The sequence below is a fragment of the Phyllopteryx taeniolatus genome, chromosome 11, assembly GCF_024500385.1.
Source record: "Phyllopteryx taeniolatus isolate TA_2022b chromosome 11, UOR_Ptae_1.2, whole genome shotgun sequence".
Lineage (NCBI taxonomy): Eukaryota > Metazoa > Chordata > Actinopteri > Syngnathiformes > Syngnathidae > Phyllopteryx > Phyllopteryx taeniolatus.
Genome location: NC_084512.1, coordinates 5,352,877 through 5,365,247, shown reverse-complemented (window position 1 = coordinate 5,365,247; position 12,371 = coordinate 5,352,877). Strand labels below are relative to the sequence as shown.

General features: G+C 42.7%; 1 protein-coding gene across 2 annotated transcripts in view; it reads left to right on the top strand.

The window, feature by feature from the left end:
- The window catches only part of blnk (B cell linker), a 31,350-nt gene that overhangs the window by 730 nt on the left and 18,249 nt on the right, over positions 1–12,371 (top strand). The window contains exon 1 of one of the 2 annotated variants that reach the window (XM_061790011.1): positions 11,810–11,852. The exons of the other annotated variant lie outside the window; for it this stretch is intronic. Coding sequence (XP_061645995.1) covers positions 11,824–11,852 — 29 coding nt within the window. The 5' untranslated portion in view covers positions 11,810–11,823. Of the gene's footprint in view, positions 1–11,809; positions 11,853–12,371 lie in introns of those variants that run through there. 2 annotated transcript variants of the gene reach the window in all.

The window sequence follows — 12,371 nt, the reverse complement described above, 5'->3', positions numbered from 1 at the left end:
ATTTATAATATTCATATGTTGTAATATTTTTCTCAATATTTTTGTGTATGTTCCATGATTAAAGGAGCAAGTCTATTCTACCAAACTAACGACTTTGGTTTCTTGTAAGAATTATAGTTCAGAAATAAATTACAAGTACTTAAAAATAGGGAGTTACTTTTCAATCACGCTGTATATCTGCATTAACAGTTTTCATTAGAGTTTCAACAAATTTGTGTATTAACGATTACAGAAACATAAAATATATTTTGGGGAATAATAATGCTGTTAGGCAGCATGGTGAAAACTGGTTAGCACATCTGCCTCACAGTTCTGAGGACCGGGGATCAAATCCCGGCCCCGCCTTTGTGGAGTTTGATTGTTCTCCCCGTGCCTGCATGGGTTTTCTCCGGGTACTCTGGTTTCTTCCCACATCCAAAAGACATGCAGGGTAGGGAAATTGAATACTCTAAATTGCCCGTAGGTGTGATTTTGACTGTGAATGGGCGTTTGTTTATATGTGCCCTGCAACCATTTCAGGGTGTATCCCGCCTCCCGCCCGAAGATTGCTGAGATAGGCTCAGACAGAGACTCATGGAGTAGCTCCTAGTTTATTTATTTTTTCCAACCTGAATGTACTGTAATTGTCCATTTTTTTCATGTTTTAATCTTCTGAGTGACATTGGTGGCCTGCGGCTATGCAGTTTGTCATTCTAATTACTTCCAAATGGACAAATCCTAGCTAGCAATATGAATATGCTATTACAACATCACACTGATTACATTTAAAGAGGCTGTTTGTCAAAAATGATTAACAGTCAGTTTTGTCATGCTGAACATTCAGTGCAACATTTTGCACTTTTCTGTTTATAATTACATATTTCAGCTTTGGTTATTACCTTGTTCAATTTTAAATTATAAATGTATATGTAGCACTGTAAATATGACCATTATGAGATATTCAAAATGCAATGCATAAAGCAATTCAGTTGAATTACTTCCCCCTTTCTACTGGAGGACGTTCATCAGTGGCCATTATTGTTCACATTGAACTGGAACTTCTGCTTCCACTTTCCTGTAAAAAGTAATGAGTCTCTCACTACTTTATCTTTATTGACCACATTGTATGTAATCTTTGGTGCATACCCTAGTTCATTTTATTTACAGGTATATCCATCCATCCATCCATTTTCTGAGCCGCTTCTCCTCACTAGGGTCGCGGGCGTGCTGGAGCCTATCCCAGCTGTCATCGGGCAGGAGGCGGGGTACACCCTGAACTGGTTGCCAGCCAATCGCAGAGCACATACAAACAAACAACCATTCACACTCACAGTCACACCTACGGGCAATTTAGAGTCTCCAATTTATGCATGTTTTTGGGATGTGGGAAGAAACCGGAGTGCCCGGAGAAAACCCACGCAGGCACGGGGAGAACATGCAAACTCCACGCAGTCGGGGCCGGGGATTGAACCCGGGTCCTCAGAACTGGGAGGCTGACGCTCTAACCAGTCGGCCACCGTGCCGCCTACAGGTATATGAGTGAGTCAAAATATTAAACACAGCCCTCTGCATGTTGCAGTGCAGTTCTACTACGCCGATAGTGTTAAATATACAGTGGTGCCTTGAGATACCTGTGACGCTACATACAAGTTTTTCGAGATAAGAGCCATTAATCGGCCGATTTTTTTGTTTTGACTTGTGAGCGATATTATGATATATGAGTACTGTATGGTGGGAGTGAACTCAATTCACTTTAGGAAAAGCAGCAGTTTGACAGTTTTTTTGTTTTGTTTTTTTTTAAGCCATAGTACCTAGAAAAAAAAACATGGTGGACGCAGTCGGGGCCGGGGATTGAACCCGGGTCCTCAGAACTGTGAGGCTGACGCTCTAACCAGTCGGCCAGTTTTTTTTTAAGCCATAGTACCTAGAAAAAAAAACATGCAAACACGAGGAGAACGGCCATAGGCGAGATTTGAATCCTAAACCTCAGAACCGTGACACATACATGCTAACCATTAGCCTACTGTGGTGCCTGGTGGGATAAAATTCGACTACAACCAACAAAACAGCATTTATCTTTATATCTCATCAAATACACGATATTGCTAAAAGTATTCACATCCAAGTAATCTGAATCAGGTGTTCCAATCACATCTATGGCCGCAAGTGTATGAAATCAAGCACAAAATGCATGCAAACTGTTTTTACAAACATTTGTGAAAGAATGGGTTGCTCTCAGGAGCTCAATAAATTCCAGTGTGGAACTGTGACAGGATGCCATCTGTGCAACAAGTTCAGTCGTGAAATTTCCTCGTTCCTAAATATTCCACAGTCGACTGTCAGCTGTATTATAAGAAAGTGGAAGCGTTTGGAAACGACAGCAACAACGCAAGCCACGTAAACTGACAGAGTGATGCTGAGGTCTATAGTGCGAAGAGGTCGCCAACTTTCTGCCGAGTCAATCCCTACAGACCTCCAAAACTTCAGATTACCTCAAGAACAGTGTGGCGAGAGCTTCATGGAATGGGTTTCCATTGGTGAGCAGCCGCATCCAAGACGAACATCACCAAGTGCAAAGCAAAGCGTTCGATGCAGTGGTGTAAAGCACGCCGCCACTGGACTCTAGAGCAGTAAAGACGCGTTCTCTGAAGTAAGGAATCACGCTTTTCCATCTGGCAATCTGATGGACGAGTCTGGGTTTGGTGGTTACCAGGAGAGCGGTACTTGTCTGACTGCATTGTACCAAGTGTAAAGTTTGGTGGAGGAGAGATTATGGTGTGGGGTTGTTTTTCAGGAGCTGGGTTTGGCCACTTAGTTCCAGTGAAAGGAACTCTGACTGCTTCAGCATACCAAGAGATTTTGGACAATTCCACGCTCCCAAAGTTGTGGGAACAGTTGGGAGTTGGCCTCTTCCTCTTCCAACATGACTGTGCACCACAAAGCAAAGTTCAAAAACACATGGATGACAGTCTGATGTGGATGAACTTGACTGGCCTGCAGAGAGTCCTGACCTCAACCTGATCGAACACGTTTGGGATGACTTAGAGCAGAGACTGAGAGCCAGGCCTTCTCGTCCAACATCAGTGTGTGACATTACAAAGGCTTTTCTGGAAGAATGTTAAAAAAAATCCCATAAACACACTCCTAAACCTTGTGGACAGCCTTCCCACAAGAGTTGAAGCTGTTATAGCTGCAAAGGGTGGACCGATGTCATATTGAACCCTATGGCTTAGGAATGCCCCCCCTTGAGCTGTCACCTTATCGTGGTAGTGGGATTTGGGTGTCCCAATGATCCTAGGAGCTACGTTTACTGGGGCTTCTCGCCCCTGGTAGGGTCACCCATGGCAAACAGGTCCTAGGTGAGGGACCAGACAAAGCACGGCCCCAAAAACCCCTATGATGAATATGATAAATGGATATAGGTTTCCCTTGCCTGGACGCGGGTCACCGGGGACCCCTCTGGATCCAGGCCTGGAGGTGGGGCTCAAAGGCGAATACCTGGTGGCCGGGCCTGCACAAATGGGGCCAGGCCGGGCTCAGCCCGAAAGGGTAACATGGGTCCCCCTTCCCATGGGCTCACCACCTGTGAGAGGGGCCATAGGGGTAAGTTGCAGTGTGAGCTGGGCGGTGGCCTCCACAGACGGCTTCGGCTCTGGTACCAGTCCTCTTGAGAGGGGTTGGACTCTCTTCCACTCTGGATTTGTCCACGGTGAGAGGCGCTGAGCAGGTGTAGGAATACTCCTTGCCCCCCAGCTGTCAAGCTGATGAATGAGTTCTATCGGGCCTTTTTGGCCTGTGGGACTCCTGAGGCAACAGATGACCAAGCAGAATGCAGCTTTGGTGGTCACTGAGGCAAAAACTCGGACATGGGAGGAGTTCGGTGAGGCCCTGGACAATGATTTCAGAATGGCTTTGAGGAAATTCTGCTCCACCATCCGGCGTCTCAGGAGGGGGAAGCAGTGCACCATCAACACTGTGTATATGGGAAACTGCTGACCTCGACTCGGGAAGTTGAGAGCCGGTGGGGAGAATACTTCGAAGACCTCCTCAACTCCACCGACACGCCTTCCCATGAGGAAGCAAAGTCTGGGGTCACTGAGGCAGGCTCTCCTATCTCTGGGGTTGAGGTCCCGGGGGTGGATGAGATTCGCCCGGAGTTCCTAAAGGCTCTGGATGTTGTGGGGCTGTCCTGGTTGACACACCTCTGCAAAATCGCATGGGCATTGGGGACAGTGCCTCTGGATTGGCAGACTGGGGTGATAGTTCCCCTTTTTACGAAGGGGGACCGGAGGGTGTGTTCCAACTACAGGGGGATCACACTCCTCAGCCTCCTTGGTAAGGTCTATTCAGGGGTGCTGGAGAGGAGGGTCCGTCGGGAAGTCGAATCTCATATTCAGGAGGTTTTCTTCGTCATGGCCGTGGAACAGTAGACCAGCTCTACACCCTCGGCAGTGTCCTCGAGGGTGCATGGGAGGGGTCCAGTTTGGTGGCCTGAGTATTGGATCTTTGCTTTTTGCAGATGATTTGCTTCTGTTGGCTTCATCAAGCCGTGATCTCCAACTCTCACTGGAGCGGTTTTCAGCCGAGTGTGACGCAGTTGGGATGAAAATCAGCATCTCCAAATCTGAGACCATGGTCCTCAGTCGGAAAGGGTGGAGTGCCCTCACCAGGTCGGGGATGAGATCCCGCCCCAAGTGGAGGAGTTCAAGTATCTTGGGGTCTTGTTCACAAGTGAGGGAAGAATGGAACGGGAGATCAACAGGCGAATCGGTGCAGCGTCTGCAGTGATGCGGACTTTGTATCGGTCCATTGTGGTGAAGAAGGAGCTCAGCCGAAAGGCGAACCTCTCAATTTACCGGTCGATCTACGTTCCTACACTCATCTATGGTCACGAGCTGTGGGTCGTAACTGAAAGAACAAGATCCAGGATACATGCGGAGGAAATGAGCTTCCTCAACAGGGTGTCCGGGCTCTCCCTTAGAGATAGGGTGAGAAGTTCGGTCATCCAGGAGGGGCTCAAGAGTAGAGCCGCTGCTCCTCCACAGAGGAGCCAGATGAGGTGGCTTGGGCATCTGATTAAGATGCCTCCTGGACGCCTCCCCAGTGAGGTGTTCCAAGCACGTCCAACCGGGAGGAGACCCCAGGGACGACCCAGGACACGCTGGAGAGACTACGTCTCTCGGCTGGCCTGGGAACACCAAGGATCGCCCCGGAATAGCTGGATAAAGTGGCTGGGGAAAGGGAAGTCTGGCCCTCCCTGCTAAAGCTACTGCTCCCACGACCCGTCCTCGGATAAGCGGAAGAAAATGGATGGATGGATAGATGGATGGATTAGAAATAGGATGTCACTTAAGAGCAATACTTTCGACAATATAGTGTAATTAAGGGGCTGCTGCTTTTATTATCACTGACAATTTTCAGTTACAAAAATCCCATTGTCTAAATTGTCTTATTACAACCTATTAAACTAAACTCGGAAAATTAAATTATTACCTTCAAATCATGAGCAAGTTGTAGTAATCACATAATGCTGAGGCAAGGAAAACTGAATTATTGCTTTTATTCTGTTTCTCATGATTGAAGAACTTTAAAAGTGATTAACATGAGGACATTTTATATTTACCTTCACCAGGCACAAATATGAAGTATTTGTTTTGATAGCTATAAGTTTTCTTGCCAATGTAAAACTAAGGAAGGATAAGCTGTTTTGTTGGTCAGCATCACAAAAAAAAAAAACTGCATTGCAGATTTCGGATTAACTTTGTTGGTGGGAGGTGGGAAGAACCACTCGGACGTAACCAAAGTACACACATACCGATCACTAACATCTTAATCGCTTTTACACACAGCGACCCCACACATGAAAAGGAAAAAAATCTGCTTGTAATCAATGGTTCTCAAACTGTAAAACAAGTACCACTAGTGGTATGTGGGCTCCCTCTACTCATCTTGTGATATGCGAAAGAATCACTGAATTATGTTCAAACTGCACATAATGTTACAGTGGCTCAAACCTTTTTTTTTTAATCCAAATTTTTTTTTTTTTAATTAAGTACAGTTTTTTTCAAACCGGTGCAAAATATTACAGTGGTTTACAATAATATTAAATATAGTATTCAAGACTTTACACCGATCTGATCGGCTTGAATTAGCAGTTTACGTGTGTATTATAATAACACAGCCGATCATCATAAAATGCTAATTATCTGCCGATACCGATCAAGCCGATCAGATCGGTGTAAAGTCGGTGTAAAATGGTGGTGCATCCGATAAATTTACTTCAGCTGACTTTGATCAGACGGGAGGGGAAATTCTTAAAGTCGGCCCAGTTTTTATGTTTCTACCCCACTTAAATGCAGATCCATTCATTCTTTTCGCCATTTGAGTTGCTTGTGAGTTGACTCCAGATTTTATTTGGATCTGCTTTTGATAAGACATGATAAGTGTTAATCTAACGATCCACTTGTTTCACTGTGTACTGTCTGTCAGGAACTCATGGTTCTATCACATCCTTGTAGATGCTTTAAAGCCAAGCTGTTTATTTTGTCACGCACGTGATGCAGAATGATGCATGTTCATAGGTTAACCATTAAATACTGTTCAGACGATAACATGCGTGGATGTGAATTTATGTGATGTGGAAGTGTTTTACTTAGTTTACTGTATATGCATGAGTCCACATCATTATCATGAAACTTCCCATTTGACTCAAGAACTCAGCATGTGTCAAAGGGCAGAGTAGGGCAAATAACTGGTCACTGAATGTCACCCACTGAGAGCTCCTTTTGTATATATTTGCATATTCATGAAGATATTCATATATAAGATGCCTCAAAAGGTTGGAAAATAATTACATAATACAATTATAAAACAAGCCATGTGAAAAGGCCACTTTAAACATTTGTTACATGTGACATGACAGAGGCTGTTGAAAGATCACTGCCCCGGTACATCTTTGTTGAAGTTTCATGAACAAATAGTCAATGTTTTCTGTGACTATACAAACGTTTGTCCGTTCCGATAATGATTCTAATAAATATATAGTGAATCCTGTTTATCACAGGGAACACATTCCAGACCAACTTGCAATAGGTGAAAATCCACAATCTAGAGAGTTCATAAAAAAACATTTTTTAAATACTTTTAACCCCCACGTTTTAAAGACACTTTTTGAAGTATTCCTTAGTGCCTTGTTCTCACTCTCTCATTTGCACAGGGAACACCATGCTTGCTTCTAACTGTTTAATAGTGTCTCACAGTTGTAGTTTATTGTAAAACTGAAACATAAAACAAAAAGACAATTAAAAACTGAACTGTTCTGGCAAAATGTTCAGGCAAACCATATAGTTTTTAAACAAAAGTCTGCTAGCTTAATGCTAACATACAATGGGTAACGCTATAGGCTGGCTAACAGAAATTAGCATGGTTTATACGGTAAATATAAACTTTCAAACAATTTGTACAAACAGAGCATACAAAAATGCTTACAGGCATATTTCTCTGCTCTGTTGTGTATACATGTCTATTACTGGAGATTAGTTAGCAAGCTTCTCTACGTGGCATCGCTTAACCTAACTGCTGCCTGACATGTTACGGCACAACGTGGTACTACACTAAAGGCACACAACTCTAAATTCTGACTTGCCTCATACTGTAAAAACCCATTAAAAATGTTTGATTAAAAATCTACGCTATAGCAGGGGTGTAAATGATGAACGATGATATAGCACTGTATATTAACCAATTAGCAGGATGGTGGAATCACCACGTTTCATAGTCTTCGCTTGAAGATGTGTGGTTTTTGTTGTTGTTGTTGTTGTTGTTCTCCCTGTGCTTGTGCAGATTTTCTTCAGATATTCTGGTATTTTTCCCCACAACCCGAAAACATGCTTCAGTTTGAACGAAGACTCAATTGTGTTTAAGCGGGAGTACACACATATCAATAATGGGACTGAATTAAGCATTTTTTTCCCCACTTCTGACCAAAGTCACCAAAGTCCTGACGTCTCTAAAAGATTATCCTAACTGGTTAGCCTGTGGTGTGGGGTGTGTTAAGAGTAATTCTTTTCCTCCCCGATCTGTTCAGAAAATGGTTGGGGGCCGACAATCTGAAATGGTAAACCTGTTCAATCAATACTCCAACTTCAGCAGGGTCATGGTCTCAGTAGCCAAATAGGAACCGACCTGACGCTTGCACTGTTGCCGGATACAAATAGAGGACCAACTGGTTGTATTGAATCATTGCATAACACGTCTCTCAAGTCATTCACCACAATACAAATAACAAGGAGAAGAGTTACAACAATTTATTTACCAGATAAGCTAAGAGTTAGCCTAACTTCTTCTATTTCTTCCTCTACTACTACTCTTTTTTTCTGCTTTGTTTTTTTTCCGGGCAGTCTGGATGCCCTGTGGCAAACTACTGCCTCTCACAGGTCAGTCTTGGTACTATGACAGATGTCTGCTTTAGAGGAGGAGACTTGTACTTGGTACCGATATTGCTAATGTGTGTATTGTGGTGTGTTGGTCATATCGAGTACACCACAAATACAAGAGCAATTGGCACAGGCATATATTTTTTTTCCTTGTCATCATGTGTAGGGTGACCCACATTTAAAAAATTGGTAAGGATGTTAAAAAATTATATATGTGTACCAGTGCCCCACTTTATTCTTTGAAGCTTAGGGCTAGCCAAATAATTTCTGTATTTTTACATTTATTTTTAAACAAAAGGTGAGTCATCACTGAATTCAAAAATAGTTATGCAAAAAGGCTCACCACAACATAGGGAACGAGCGGTAAATACACTGAGACTAACAACACACAAGTAAGAAGGCCACGAGGAGGGCAGAAGCTGATTGGATGACAGAGGAGCAAGGCACACTGGAGGGACAGATGCAGACCAAACCAATGACTCCAAATCCTCCACACAATTCCTCAAAGCATCCAGTTCAAAGTCCTTCTCCTCACCTTCAAAGCACTTGATCACAGGCCCTTTCCTACTGACCTGCTACACTGCCAAAACCCCCACTGCCCAACGCAGGCTCAGTTCCTTTGATTTAAACCTTCTTTCCCCAACCACCACTACAGAATTTGGGGACAATAAGCCTTCTCTATTGCTGCCCCTTCCCTTCGGAACACACTTCCCCAACTCATCTGCAACTGCACACACCTTAAAATCCCATCTGGTCACACTCACCTTCCAATGCCCGTAACATTTTAACTATCCATCCAGCCATCCATCCATTTTCTGAGCCGCTTATCCTCACTAGGGTCGCGGGAGTGCTGGAGCCTATCCCAGCTATCTTCGGGTAGGAGGCGGGGTACACCCTGAACTGGTTGCCAGCCAATCACAGGGCACATATAAACAAACAACCATTTGCACTCACATTCACACCTACGGGCAATTCAGAGTCTTCAATCAACTTACCACGCATGGTTTTGGGATGTGGAGTACATGGAAACTCCACACAGGCGGGGCTGGGGATTGAACCCCAGTCCTCAGAACTGCGAGGCAGACGCTCGAACCAGTCGTCCACCATGCCGCCACATTTTAACTATTTAACTTTAATAATTATTGTTCTTTTTTTATGCTCTGTAAAGCAACTCTGAGTACGTAGGATATTGTATAAATAAAATTGTTGGAAGTAGTCGTAATATAATTCCTAAATAGGCAACACAGAAACAAAAAGGTATAAAATTACCCTGAATATTGCCCTGGGATTGGCTAACGACCAGTTCAGGGTGTACCCCACTTCTCGCCCAGAGTCAGCTGGGATAGGCTCCAGCACACCCGCGTCCCTAGTGAGGATAAGCGGTACGGAAGATGAACGAATGAATTAATAACCCTAACTAGTCAAAAAATGCAACAACATCCAAACAAACTAAGGCCAAAAGTGAACCCTGATCATTTTGCACTTCATCTTTTCTTCTGGCAAAGCAAATTGTCCCAATTTTGAGAGTATGTGAACTTGGTTTTATCAGTGTGAGCCTTCAGTGCAGTTCCCAAAATGTAACTATATCACAAAAGAAGAAGAAATATGATAAAATGGTTGTGGAGATGATTGTTTCCCCTTAAAATGCACTAGATTTTTATTATATCCACACACCCTTGTCATATAAAGACAGAAGTCGTGCTTAAAAGAACTGTTCACAAATGCCAATTTAACACTATTCTAACAGCTGGTGAGTTATTAAGATTTGAAAGTGGCTCAACAAGGCTTCCAGTGTGTGATACAATGGAGAGATAGTCTGCAGCTCAGAGAGAAGTTGTGTCTCATTTGAACAAGCACAGACTCTCCTATAAATAATTCAACATCGGAACGGTGCCTAAGTATCCACTGGGGTGGATTATTTGATATTTTATTCTGTGTCAGAAGGCTAAGTCTGATTTATACAGACACCTTTTCCCCCACTGTAAGACGCATAATGATGAAGTGTGGGGTCAAAGTTCATTTTATTTGAAGGAGGTAAAGCCTTTCATATTAAGCAATCTCACCCTGTGATTTACAAATGATTCAATCACAAGACTCTGCTTTAAAGGGCGTTCACTGTGTGCATATTTTTGGGGCTGTCTGTTACCTGGAGTTTCCCACGTTCACACAAAAGTCATGTCAGGTGCTTTAAATGCCTCCCTGAGGTGGACTAGATAAAAGAACATCACTATTCTTGTTTATTATTACCCATTAAATGAATAACTGCCTTCCTCCATTTGTTCATATGGCATTTTACTGTCACAGAGTTCCATAACAGGAACAATTTAAAACAAAGAGCAAGCGAGAGAGAGAGTGAGAGAGAGAGAGAGAGAGAGAGAGAGAGAGAGAGAGAGAGCAGGAAAATGGAACGACCTGGAGCACTGAATTATGAATGAAGAATGGAATACATAATTTAGTTAGTATTGTTGCATATTTTATGGTAATCATTTTCCTTCCATTTACGATGACATTGCTGCTCAACAGAAATAAAGTTTGACAAAAAAAAAATACAATATTTTTTTTTTTTTCCCCAAATGCTGATGATAACATAGTATCCCTGTGCCCCGCTGGTTAGCGTGTCTGCCTCACACGGTTCTCACTGTCTAATCGCACCGTGGGCCTTTCAGTGTGAAGTTTGCATTTCACTTCGTGCTTGTGTGTGTTTTCTCAGGCCACTCCAGCATCCTCCCACATTCCAAAAGCATGCGTGAATACCGTAAATTGCCCATAGGTGTGAATGTGAGTGTGAATGTTTGTTTGTCTATATGTGCCCTGTGATTGACTGGCGACCAGTCCAGGTTTCCCCACACCCAAAGTCAGATGGAAAATCCTCATTTCACCCATGACCCTGAACAGGATAAACAGGAGAAAATGGATGGATAGAAGGATGGATGCATTGAGGGATGCATGGTAATGTGGTACTTTGACAAAAGGGTTGTATTTTTAATCAGCATGCAGACACTAAATTGTTCATAAATCAAGTGTAAATGTAAACAAGCTACATACTTTGCAAATATAAGATGCCTGTACAATGCCAAGTAACACTCAAGTCATGGGCACATTCTCCTGCAATGTTGCTCGTAGTCTGTGGTTATCACAAAGAAGTGCTGCTTAATAAAATATGGAAATAAATGTGTCTCCTGGAAATGCCCTAAAGTGACCGCAGTATCACCTCTAAATGTTAGTTTAGGGAGCAAATTATAATGTAGGCAGAGGGCATGAACAAAATGGTTGTGAAATACTGCCATCTAGCGTTTGTAATTAGCCTGACATACTGTATGTGCAATATCACCTCTATCGTGATCTTGTTACCTAACAGATCTTTACAGCTGATCTCTGTTTGTTTGAACAGAACATGTTAGATGGCGACATGAGCAGGTTCAGCTCCCTCCATCGGCAGTAAGTAACAATGACCATATTCTTATCACTCACCTTAGCCTCCTTAAAACTAATAAAAATGTAAAAAATAAATAAAATCTCTTCCTTAACACCAGAGGTGGGTAGGAGCCAAATATTGTACTCAAGTAAGAGTACTGTTACTTTAGAATAATATGAGTCAAGTAAAAGTAAAAAGTAGTCCTCCAAATAATTACTTAAGAGTAAGAAAGTACTCAGTGAAAATTCTACTGAGTAAGTAGTGAGTAACGTCTGATTTCTTTTTAAATCAGAGCATGAACGTCAAATAAAAAAATAAATAAACTGATTTATTTTTATATCTTTTTGACAGGGGAGGTAAAAATAAACAACTGAAATAAACTTGAATGTGATTGAATAACTTGGACTTGACGTTCAACTTGCTGCCTTCTTGGGCAGCTAACCATTGCAAGAGAGATGTTCCGTTTTTGCCAGGTTAAATAAAGTTTAAATAAAATAAATACAAATAAATCTGGTTGCAAAAGGCTCCACTCCCTCTTATAA